We start from the raw sequence: 11,955 nt of genomic DNA, 5'->3' as shown, positions 1-11,955 counted from the left end.
GGTGTAAATGACCCCCGCCCAGATGTTCATCCTCCAGCTGCAGCACCTTTATGACAACACAACTCCCCCCCCCCCCTGCCATCAGAGGTGACTTCCTAAAACAACGAAAACCAGCGAAGTGAAACTATAAAATGAAGACACAGTGAGGTTAAATAATTAACATTTATTCAGATTAACACATTTACAGAGGAGTCCTGGACTGAACCATTTCAGTCAAGAGGGGGGATTCTGTGGTTTAGGTGGTTTTAGGCTGGACCAGCGTGTGCAGAGCTGAGGCCACCTGGTCAGCTGACATGTTGTCCACGGAGATGCTGCTCTCTTTTCCGAAATCTGAAAACAAAACACAAACATCAGTTTTATTGACCCATGCAGAAACATAACCGAGCTGACTCCGCCTCTAACTGAACCCTGAGAGTTGTCATCTCACCACTGAAACCATCAATGTCCCATGATGCCATGCGGTCAGACTCACCGTATCTGGCCCAGACTCGGGCCTGGACTCCCGAACACTCTCGGATCAGGATGGGGAATTCTGGGTTGACCTTCTTCAGCGTCACATAGTGCTGCTCCACAAAGTCTCTGTCAACACAGGAATCACCGTCAGAGCTGAGATCAGCAGTTAGCTGGTAGCAGTGTTCCCTTGCTCTACTGTTAGCAGTGTTCCCTCACCGTGCTGTTAGCAGTGTTCCCTCACCCTGCGGTTAGCAGTTAGCTGTGATCAGTCACTCTACTGTTAGCAGTTAGCTGTGTTCCCTCACTCTGCTGTTAGCAGTTAGCTGTGATCAGTCACTCTACTGTTAGCAGTTAGCTGTGTTCCCTCACTCTGCTGTTAGCAGTTAGCTGTGTTCCCTCACTCTGATGTTAGCAGTTAGCTGTGTTCAGTTACTCTGATGTTAGCAGTTACCAGTGTTCCCTTACTCTACTGTTAGCAGTTAGCTGTGTTCAGTTATTCTGCTGTTAGCAGTTACCAGTGTTCCCTTACTCTACTGTTAGCAGTTAGCTGTGTTCCCTCACTCTGCTGATACCAGTGTTCAGTCACTCTACTGTTAGCAGTTAGCTGTGTTTCCTCACTCTGCTGTTAGCAGTTAGCTGTGTTCCCTCACTCTGATGTTAGCAGTTAGCTGTGTTCAGTCACTCTACTGTTAGCAGTTAGCTGTGTTCCCTCACTCTGATGTTAGCAGTTAGCTGTGTTCCCTCACTCTGCTGTTAGCTGTGTTCACTCACTCTGCTGTTAGCAGTTAGCTGTGTTCCCTCACTCTGCTGTTAGCAGTTAGCTGTGTTCCCTCACTCTGATGTTAGCAGTTAGCTGTGTTCAGTCACTCTACTGTTAGCAGTTAGCTGCCGTCTCTATCCATGTTGCTCGGGCGGGTTGTGGCTGTGCTCGTCACGGCTCTCTCCGCCTCTACAGGCGGACTCGGAGCTCACCTGGCCCCCTTGCTGGCCGCGGAGGTCTGGCAGAGGTGCACACGGATCTCTCGGAGGTTCTGACTCAGTCTGGAGCTCAGACTTCTGACCGCAGCAGACGCCATCCTTACTTCCTGCTGAAGTCAAGGACGAGGCGAGGGTTCACGCAGCCCGGGGTTTATCCTGACAGGCACTGACTGGCAAGGGTTTTCCCCCCTGGTTTGTCTTGGCAGGCACCAACCCAGTTGTACATATCTATGAAGCCTGAGTCCAACTTCAGGAACGTCTCAAGAACGTCAAGGTCTGGATGACCCAGAACTTCTTACTTCTAAATTCAGACTGAGCTCATTGTTATTGTCCCTAAACATCTCAGAGAAACACTGTGGGACCAGATAGTTCCCTTGGTGTTAGTTTGTCCCCCAGCTCCACTACGAGGAACCTTCAGTTAGGACCAGGACATGTGACCCACATATAGAACAAGTCTCCAGGACAGCTTTCTTCCACCTGCACAGTATTATGAACATTAGGAACATCCTGTCTCAGAAGGAAGCTGAGAAACTCGTCTTTTGTTCCCTCTAGACTGGACCAGGGTAAGTCTTTATCATCAGGACGTCCCAGTGAGTCTGTGAGAAGCCTCCAGTTGGTCCAAGATGCTGCAGCACAAGAGCTGACAGGAACCAGAAGAGAACATCTCACTGCTCTGAGCTTCTCTGCACTGGCTCCCTGTGAAACTCAGAAATCAAGATCCTGCTCCTCACATAGAAAGATCTTAACAATCAAACCCTTCATATATCAAAGAGCTCAAAACACTGTCCTGTCCTAATAAATCATTGCACCCCCAAAACACAGGTTCTCTGGTGGTTCTAGAGTCTGTAAGAGCAGAACAGGAGGTAAGACCTTCAGCTACCAGGCTCCTCCAACTCTGGTTCAGAAGACAGACGTCGTCTCAACATTTATGGTTTAAAATGTTCCCGTGATAAATTTTATAGTAAGAGATACTCTCAGGTAAAACCAATGATTAAAGGTTTCTGTGTTTTTGTTGAAAATCTAGTTGAATGTACTTGGACCATGAACCTCACGGACAAAATCATAAAACAGAAGACGGACAGATCTCCTACAGTGAGTTTTGTCTTAAGTAATTAACAGAGGTTTATGAGTCGCAGCCATGTCATCAGCTGGAGGTAACTTTATTTAGAAACACAATTGTTTGGTACAAATATCAGGACAGCGAAATCCAGAGATACCTTCCACATGTGTCCATGATGACTCTGATTGGAGCAGAGAGGAAACAGGCGTAGACCTCAGGAAACGATGAGATGAGAACGTTGAAAGAACTTTGCTCTCCAGTCTGATTCAGTTTCTCGTTACAGTTTGATAGCGTCAGCAGAAAGTGAGAAGCTGTATATAAGACATTGTGAACACCAAAACCTATTTTAGTGTTTTTATGATCCGCTCATTTTACCATCACTCGTACTCTCTTTGCTCCTGTTCACTCTCTTCACACGATCCTGTCGTCGTTTCTCATTCAGAAGCTCCTGGATACGTTTGTTCTGTGTTCGCTCACGGACCGGTGGCATACGTGGGACAAAGTGGTTCTGCTGCCCCCTGGTGGCTTCCCTGTCCAGCCCCACGATCCGGTACGGGACCTCGTCCACTGAGTTCTTCTCCTTCTTTGTGATCGTGACGATGGAAGACGAAGACGTCGGCGCTGGTTCGGTTTCTGTCAGATTGAATTGATTTTGAAGGCTCCGCCCACCTGATGATGTTGCAGTGATGATGTCATCAGGATCCAACGAGGTTGCGGTGGGAAACTCGGGGACGGCAAACGTCCGGGTCAGCAGTGACTGTGGGCCATGAACCGTTGTCATGGGAGCTGTACTGGTAGTGGTGGTTTTCTTCTTGAATACATGTGGTGGAGCAGTTTTTCTTGGCCACCTTTTTGTTGTACTAGTACTAGTAGTAGCACTGGTAGTTGTGGTGGTGCTAGTAGAAGTAGTAGTAGTAGTTGGAACGATATCCAGGGACTCAGAGGGAACAGATGGATCCTCGTAGGATGAATACTCGTCATAATCATCGTACTCCACGTATATGAAGTCAGTGCTGCTCCTGCTGGACGGGGGAGGAGTCACGGTGAAGCTGTGAGGTGGAGTGCTGATGAAATGACTGGTGATGTCACTGCGGTCGGACCAGGTGGAGGAGGAAGCTGAGGTTATCGTCTCTGTGGTCGATACCCATGAGCTGTGCCAAAAAACACCAACGATTTCTCATTAAACAAGCAGTTACTCAGACTTCTTTGATTATATCTGACACTGAAAAGGATAAATCAGGTTTATCAGCCCATATAGACTTTGGGCCTTCTCTCTGCCCTCCCCCTTCTTCTTTTTTATTTTGTTCTGCTTTGGATCATTGACTTGTTCATAAAGCAAAACTAAACAGTTCAAGAAAGTGTTAACTGTAAGAGGCCTTTTATTTGACAAATTCATATGCAATTATAAAGAGAATAATACAAAAAAACTGCGTCTAGTTCATTTGTTGATATTTGACATGTTTTATTTGTTATGTTTTCACTGGTTTTATGTCGTCTGAGCCTCACTGACCTGTTGGCTGTCGGCAGGTTCTCACTGCTGAAGTTCCCCTCGCTGCAGGACTTGCAGCACATCTGCCGGTACCCAGTGATGGAGCAGTACCGACTCAACACCTCCATCCGGCAGAACACCGACCGGTCCCCTCGACAGCGCTGCCCTGGAGAGGACAGACTGTCAATCAGAACCCTCACTCAGAAAAGAAAGAGAATTAAATAACTGAAGTATCAACATGCTGTTGAGCGTACTACACTTATAATACTTTACAGAAGGAGCTCATCTGTGACATTTATTTTTGAAAAGACCTCAGGAAGAGGTGGAGTCCAATTTACTTTCTTATTGGTTCAGTGTGTAAGATTCAGGTGAAAGGATCTTTTGATAGAAAGTTAATATAAAATAATCCTAGTGAAGTTTTCCCTAGTGTGTTTCATCTAAATTGTACAAACAGTTTGTTCTTCACCCTAGAACTGGCTCTTTGTATTTGAATTCAAATACTTTATATTCAAATACTTTGTATTTAAAATACTCTACACAATATACACACTAATACACTATATTAACATCCTCTTTATGGAGGCAGCCATGTTTTTTACAGTAGCCCAGACTAGACGAACTAAACCTTTTTGAGTTTCTATGATAACTGAAGCTGCCACAAGTGGGGTCTCATGTTTGGAAGAGGAGGTGAGGTGGGGGGTGTTCAGCTGCAACATGACACCTCACCACTAGATGTCCCTACATTCTACATACTGAACCTTTAAGGCTCACTTATTCTGCTTTTACGTATGAAAAGAGACACGTTTGCTTCAAACGATTTAACCGTCACTCCTCCGAGGAAGAGGAGGAAGAGAAAGGTCTGGGGGGGGGGTACGTGTTTTACTAGACGAGATCTTTGGATCAGGAAAGTCCACATTGGACCTGGACAACCACTGGATGATGGCGTTCTTCTGGTTGCCTGCAGGGGCAAACAAACACAAACAATCAGCAAAGAAAACAGAGACTACAAACCCCAGAATCCTCCCTGGCCTTTTCAGTAAACAAATTTATACGATGTGATTGGTCGATGCCTACCATGGCAGGGTGGAGCTTGGCAGCTGCGGGTTGTGATTGGTTGAGGTACACTGCAGTTTCCAGTTGAGCTCTCAGGACTCGAACATGCGACTTGACGCTCCTGAGTCCCGTTTCCACAAGACACTGAGCACTAAAAGAAAGAATGACACTAATCAGACACTGACGTTCAGATTGGAACTTATTTATCAGTTCAGGATCGGAGGTTTCATCTTGATGAAGAAGAAAGTGAGGCCCTGGTGTGAGTCCTCGTACCGGTGTCCACGGCCCGGCTCTCCAGGCGGCAGGGCACGGGACACGGTTGCAGCTGCGTTTCACATCTGGTCGGTTGTCGCGACAGAGTTTGCTGTGTGCAAAGCGCTGCTGGAGCCGGCTGGGCTCCTGCTGGCAGCTCACCCAGCGACGCTGCCACCCAGTCTGACCACAGGAGGCGCTGCAGTCCTCCCAGTTCCCGGTCACCCAGCTGACAGGACAAACACATTTGATTGGATGAGAGGTTTTTATAATCTGTAATAACTGAGCTTGTGTTTTTTTTGTTTCAGCTGCTGTCACTGGTTTGAATGGAGTGAACTAAACAACCAGACGACCTGTCAACATGATGAAGCACACACAACCCAGCCATGTGTTGCCATGGTGACCTGTAACATGTTACCGTGGCGAGCTGCACTGGTCCGTGTTGCAGGGGCGGCTGATGGCTCTTGGTTTGTTGATGTTGGAGCAGAGCATCCTGTGAACCATTTTCCCATCGGCCTTCCTCCTGCAGCCGAACCTGGTGTACTGTTTCCCTGTCAACCAGAGGGATGTGTTACAGCACACGCGTGTTACCCCGGTGACCAGAAGAACAGGCGGTAGCCCATCACGTGTGTACCTCCTCCGCAGGGTTTGGAGCAGTGAGACCACTTCTTCAGCGCCCACTCGTAGAAGATGGTGTCCTCCTGCACCAGGTTGGACTCCAGCGAGGACCGGAGACGGTCCTGGATGATGTACTTATAGGATACTGTCACCTTTGAGTCGCCATAGGAACGGACCTGAAGCACAGTGGTTGGTTTTTAACGTGATCCAATATGGACACATTGAATTTGGATTTAATTGTCGACTGACCATAACCAGGACCCCGTATTTCAGTGGCCCAGTAGCTTGGACAGACTCCTGCTCCTCTGTGTTGTTGTACTCCCAGGCCACACCCTTCTCAATCACCACACGGGACCCTGGGAGTTCATCTTCATCATTGAGGAAGAGGTGACCCGTCTCCTGGTTCTTCACCGCTGGAGCATAAAAGAGAAAATAAGAAATTGCAAAGGACGTTAACGAAGGACCAAAGGAAGTGCACTTACCGAGGATGTGAGGAGTCCTTTTGAACTCCTGGATCAGCAGGTGTCGCGCCGCTTTAGGGATCTCAAGGATCTTCAGGTAACCTGGGTCAATGAAGCAGTGATCAATCACTCATCAATTAATCATCAAAACTCAAACAGAGACATTTTCATCCATCCATCCATCTTCTGCTTCTCTTTGTTTATGTCGAGGAGGTAGCAGACCAGGGTACCAGCCACACTTTCCAGTTCTTCCTGGGGGATGGAAAGGTGTTCCAAGGCCTGATGGGATATGTAGTCCCTTCAGCGAGTTCTTGGTTTCTTCCTGGTAGGGCATGCGAGGTAAATCTCCAACAGAAGGGACCCAGAAGGATCTTATCTAGATGTGCGAACCACCTCAACTTTCCCCTTTCGACATGAAGGACCAGCGGTGGCACTGCTCTCTCCGGATGTCTGAACTCTTCACCCAGTGGCTGAGCCCCCACAGAGGAAACTGCTTTTCAGCTGATTGTATTCATGGCCTCGTTCTTTCTGTCACTCTAGAGCTTGTAACAACAGATGAGGTTTGGAACCTAGATCGACCAATTGATCTAAAGCTTTGCAGACCAGCTCTAGAATAATGATGTGACTGGAACATGTGACTGGAACAATAAAGATGAGGCAACGGTACAATCCAGAGGTTAGTGGGGTGTAAGAAGGTATAGACTCGAACACTGAACCATAATGTGATGTCTAGTCTACTTCCTGTTTGTGTCACTCTGTTGTTTGTTGAGTACTTTGAGCTGTTCAGCCCCACACATAGCTAGCTCGTTAGCTACATCACTGCCACAAGGTGGAGTCTCATAATGTGACGGTCCAGTCGCACACTTATGATGTCATCGACCTTCAAAGGCAGTCTCTGAAGGAGGCAGAGCCTCAACTGAGACACACCTGGTTTCTTTGTGCTGCGCGTGAAGTTTCCTTTGATGATCCTGCAGCTGGAATTATCTCCTCCACAGACACCACATCTGTCCTCCTGCTGGTCAGAGGCAATCTGCCCATCACAACCCACATGCTGCAGGAGAGGAGGAGAAGAGGGGAGGAGGGGAGAGGAAGAGAGGAGGAGGAGGAGGAGAGGAGAAGAGGAGAAGAGGAGGAAAACCTAAATTTATTGTACATTTCAGGAAAGAAGCAAAATGAAAAACCACAAACTGGATCAGTCCCTGTTGAGACAGAGTTGGTCCATTAGCTTTAGCGGATGATAATGCTGAACTGTTCTACAGTGTGTATCTCGTTACGCTAAGTTAACTCATTCAAAAGTCAAGTAAACAACAATAAAGACCTCACACTCTCCTCCGACACACACGCTGTAGGCGTCGCTGTAGGAGCACGGTGTCCCATCATGCACCTCTCTGTTCATGGACACCACTGACGCTGTCTCCTCGGACTGACAGTACAGACGGCAGCGCTCGTCAGCTGCAGATGCACAGATTAAGTATGTGACAAACAACACAACGATGGAACACACACAGACACACACACACACACACACACACGTGTTTGTGTATAATGTGTGTATTTACGATCAGGATGTTGGTACGGCAGCCAGTGATGCTTCTTTCCATCATGTTCAAAAAATGGATTCCAGACTTTGCACTGATCCTCCCTGAAACACACACACACACACACACACACACACACACACACACACACACACACACACACACACACACACACACACACACTGACACTTTGTCATGTGAGACACAGCAGAACCCAGGGTTTGAGAACCTCCTGTGATCTCACCTGAAGTCCGTCAGGGGGGGACACTCCTCTTGGCTGCACAGCTGGAACTCGTAGCTGTTTCCGAGGCAGGTGCGCCCCCCGTTGGCTGGACTGAGAACAGAAACAGGCTAGTGTCTCTGATCGGTGCATCTGACCTTTGATGTCATAGATGATTGACAGCTCACTCACGCTGGGTTGTCACAGCGTCTGATCCGAAACCTGACCCCGCCCCCACAGGTCCTGGAGCAGCTGCCATACGAACTCCATGTTCCCCAGCCGCCATCTTGTCTCAGGAGGTCAGGGGTCAACTTCATACAGGAACCTTTAAAGCAGTGCTTCAACAAGAGACAGTTACCATGGAGACACATCATGTCATCCAAACTCAGTGTGCGTGTTTTGAACATTACACAATGTGTGTGTTTTGAAAATTACACAATGTGTTGCCTCTGGGGCAGATTAGGGTGGATCACAAGTGTAAGACCAGCGCCACCACCTGCTCCGAAAGGAAACCACGTTGTGTCCTAGAAAACTGACGTAATGATCATAAATTTCACTCCACTGCCAACGGGTTACCTTGGTTACTGGGTTTAAACCAGTAAAACCACTGCTGTGTTTTTACTTGTTTGTGTTTTTCACAAAATAAACGTGTACTTGTCGTATTTGACAAAGCACGATAAACTGCCACTGAAATCCCTTCAACCTGTGACGAGCGGCGTCTCCTCACCTTGCCCAGTCCGCACTGGGTTCCGTCCAGAGGCGGACCTTTCTTGGTCTTACAGAAAAACGGGCTGTTGTAGTCACTGCACCACAGCTGCTTACAGGGGTCATGAGTTGTGTACTAGAGACAAACACAAAGATGTTTGGAAAATGTCAAAATAAGATCCAATGATGAGCCTGTGCAAATATCAGTCACATGTTCGACTCCTGAAGATACAATGATCTGGACTATGTAAAATGTTTTCACATATGAACTGAACAACACACATGTTCTTGAGGTGTTCCTGACATGTTCCTCACATGTTCTGCTGGTTCTGTATGTGACAACAAATGTCTGAGTCAGTGTCTCCGGACATGTTCTGGATCTTCTCCTGCAGCCTCCTGGTAACATGTGTGTAACATGTCAGAGTGAGTCCATGTGAGGAACCAGCAGGACAATGTGTGGAAGCTTCCCAGAGAGCGAGTGGACGTGTTGATGAGGTTTCTAACACGTGACGTGAAACTGGAAGAACATAAACATCTCAGGATGAAGAAGAGGAGCCGGACACGTAGAAGACGAAGACGTCAAGTTGGAGACACGAGGAGATTCCAGATCTTTTGTTGTGAATCTTCTCAGATTGTGTTAAGTGGTAAATGTCTGTATTTGATCATTTTCAGTCTTTTACAGTTTCTATCATTCACATGTTTTTTCAATGTGAAGGAACAATTTGGTTTCAGTAACTTGCTCAAGGACACTTCAACATACGGGATTGAACCGACAACCTTTTTCAGTTAGAGGGCAGTCGCTCTTTCCCCAGTCAGCCACTTTTGAATTATGTTTTAACAGCGTCTCTGAAACAATTGTTTATAAGTCTATAACTTCAGTCTATATGTATACACACATATATATATATGTATATATATGTATATACTAGGGATGCACCGATATGGAAATTCTTGGCCGATACCGATATTTAAAATAACAATCTGGCCGATAGCCGATACCGATATTTGTTTATTTAGGGCCCGAGCACCGAATGGTGAGAGGCCCTATTGAATCTGTAAGGTTTTTTATTATTAGGGCCCGAGCACCGAATGGTGAGAGGCCCTATTGAATCTGTAAGGATTTTTATTATTATTATTAGGGCCCGAGCACCGAAATCGGTGGGAGGCCCTATTGAAATTGAAATGATTATTATTATTATTATTATTATTATTTTTCTTAGCTTAAATGAATTGGCTTTTTGAGGGCTTTAATGTGCTCAAAAAGTTGTAGGAGTTTGCAGTAAATTCGAAGGCGGCGAAAATTTACGTATTCTGGAGTATTTTGAAAAGGGCGTGGCAAAATGGCTCAAGAGCGCCACCTACGGAAAAGCCCCTCATTTAGCATTCACCGATCCTCAAAAAAAACAAAGACTATTGTGTATCATGACTAGATGCACAAAAAACTCCATCAGTGCATTATGAATAACGCAACAGGAAGCCCGCCAGTTTGACTTTAGTGGCCATTTTGGTCATATTCGATATTTTTTGTTTTAAGTACTCCTCCTACAGCTTTCATCAAATCAACTTACAATTTAGACGATCGTCATCACAACAAAATGGAGATCTAAAGTTATTGAAGGATTAAGTTTTAGCAAAACCGTCTGACCGTGGTGTGGCCTCAAAGTTTGATTAAACGCCATCAAAACACGGGCTCCTGTATCTTGGACATATTTTGTCCAATCGAGTCCAAACTATACACATAAGACAAGAGTTGCGACCTGAAGACATCGGTACAGAAATCGTGACTTAAAATCACAGCGTCCCCTGGTGGCAACAGCAAATGTCTTGTTTTTCTATGTGTTACAGTTTGATTCACTACTCGTAGGGCCTTCATTAAATCAACGTAAAAATTTGATGCATGTGTTCAAAACAAGATGAAGATCTAAAGTTAACGAAATTGCAACTTTTCATAATACTGTGTGACCGTGGTGTGGCTTCCAGTTTGAGGTATGAAAACATCTATATCTGGCAGATGTGCTGCAATATTTAGTCACTAGATGGCAGTGTCAGACCATAGTTTGTGTTATCTATGCATTAACAGACTGTGTTTACAGGGTGGCCAACTTTAGAGGAGAATTAAACCTTTTACAGCATTGCTCAAACTTTGGTTTTAGTCTCAATCGCTAAGTTCTTCCTTCATGACAACTCTGAGGGGGGTAAATTTGTTTTTAACTTCCTTGTTTAAGCGATATAGATGTTTGAAATTCACGTGACGCCACAGTGTAAGCTGTGCTGTGTGTTGTGAGTTCGGCTTTAACCAGGTACAAGTGAACGCCTCATGAAATGGCTTACACCCACATACCCAGTAAATTACACACTTTGATGTTCTGCTCCTTCTCCTGACGGTCACTGTAACGATGTCTGCGCCTCCGTTTCTGTTGTAAGTCACGTTAAGTATTTTATTTCGATGTGATTCGCAGGGTGCCTTTGAATCAGCCGTGATAGCTAAGGGACGCTAATCCGAGAGCTACATACCAGCTCAGTGTATATCAACGGGTTCGATGCGAATGCCAGCTGTTACCGAAACAACCGCCATGAACCCAGGTCCACCAAGCAGAGATAAGCGTTCGTTTATAAGGATGAATCTGAGACAGGAGACTGTGTGTCGGCTTCTTTTTCGCTAGCGCCGGAGGCTAACTAGCTCGCTAACAAGCAAGCTAACAATATCTTCGCATGGGTGCAGTAACTGTTCTTCGACTCGATTGGGGTTATTACCGACAAACACCGACATGAAACGACATGAGCGGGTCCACCCAGCAGATATAAGCGTTACTTTATGCGGATGACTCTGAGACAGGAGACTGTGTGTCGGCTTGTAAGTTAGTTTCGCTAGCGGGCTAGCGATGCTAACTGAAACCTGAGAAACCTGAGTGTTTAAAGTCACATCTGCATTGCAAGAGCAGCTGTTCAAAGGAGCAGTACGTGTCCTAAAGCTCTTTCTTCAGAGTAGTGTTGTAACGTGTTACAGTGAAAAGTAACCGTGTCTCCCACCTTCAGTATTTAAATCGTTAATCTCAGACAGACTTCACTGAATTCTTTTGTTAAATATGAGTAAATCATAGCCTTGTAACTTTACTAGAACAGACAGT

General features: G+C 46.1%; 2 protein-coding genes across 3 annotated transcripts in view; both read right to left on the bottom strand.

Moving 5' to 3' along the window:
- Positions 1–148: 148 nt before the first annotated feature.
- On the bottom strand, positions 149–1,578 carry ndufa2 (NADH:ubiquinone oxidoreductase subunit A2). The gene is made up of 3 exons (XM_053440817.1): positions 1,426–1,578; positions 473–579; positions 149–330 (listed from the first exon to the last, which is right to left on the bottom strand). The coding sequence occupies exons 1-3, from the start codon at positions 1,527–1,529 to the stop codon at positions 236–238; spliced, it is 306 nt and encodes a 101-aa protein (XP_053296792.1). The 5' UTR covers positions 1,530–1,578; the 3' UTR covers positions 149–235.
- Positions 1,579–2,628: 1,050 nt separating this feature from the next.
- Positions 2,629–11,955, bottom strand: part of LOC128456588 (A disintegrin and metalloproteinase with thrombospondin motifs 2) — a 28,918-nt gene continuing 19,591 nt past the window's right edge. Inside the window, exons 11-25 of one of the 2 annotated variants that reach the window (XM_053440799.1) lie at positions 8,850–8,963; positions 8,315–8,460; positions 8,147–8,236; positions 7,924–8,006; positions 7,683–7,816; positions 7,292–7,415; positions 6,386–6,466; positions 6,153–6,316; positions 5,920–6,079; positions 5,704–5,836; positions 5,307–5,514; positions 5,055–5,184; positions 4,855–4,938; positions 4,002–4,146; positions 2,629–3,642 (exon numbers count right to left, since the gene is read on the bottom strand). In XM_053440799.1, the coding sequence (XP_053296774.1) occupies positions 2,847–3,642; positions 4,002–4,146; positions 4,855–4,938; positions 5,055–5,184; positions 5,307–5,514; positions 5,704–5,836; positions 5,920–6,079; positions 6,153–6,316; positions 6,386–6,466; positions 7,292–7,415; positions 7,683–7,816; positions 7,924–8,006; positions 8,147–8,236; positions 8,315–8,460; positions 8,850–8,963 (2,592 nt within the window). In that variant the 3' untranslated portion in view covers positions 2,629–2,846. The remainder of the gene's footprint in view (positions 3,643–4,001; positions 4,147–4,854; positions 4,939–5,054; positions 5,185–5,306; positions 5,515–5,703; positions 5,837–5,919; positions 6,080–6,152; positions 6,317–6,385; positions 6,467–7,291; positions 7,416–7,682; positions 7,817–7,923; positions 8,007–8,146; positions 8,237–8,314; positions 8,461–8,849; positions 8,964–11,955) is intronic. The other variant, XM_053440800.1, reaches the window with a different exon arrangement.

The sequence above is a fragment of the Pleuronectes platessa genome, chromosome 15, assembly GCF_947347685.1.
Source record: "Pleuronectes platessa chromosome 15, fPlePla1.1, whole genome shotgun sequence".
Lineage (NCBI taxonomy): Eukaryota > Metazoa > Chordata > Actinopteri > Pleuronectiformes > Pleuronectidae > Pleuronectes > Pleuronectes platessa.
The sequence above is the reverse complement of the archived record's forward strand: the minus strand, read 5'-3'. Positions and strand labels throughout refer to the sequence as shown.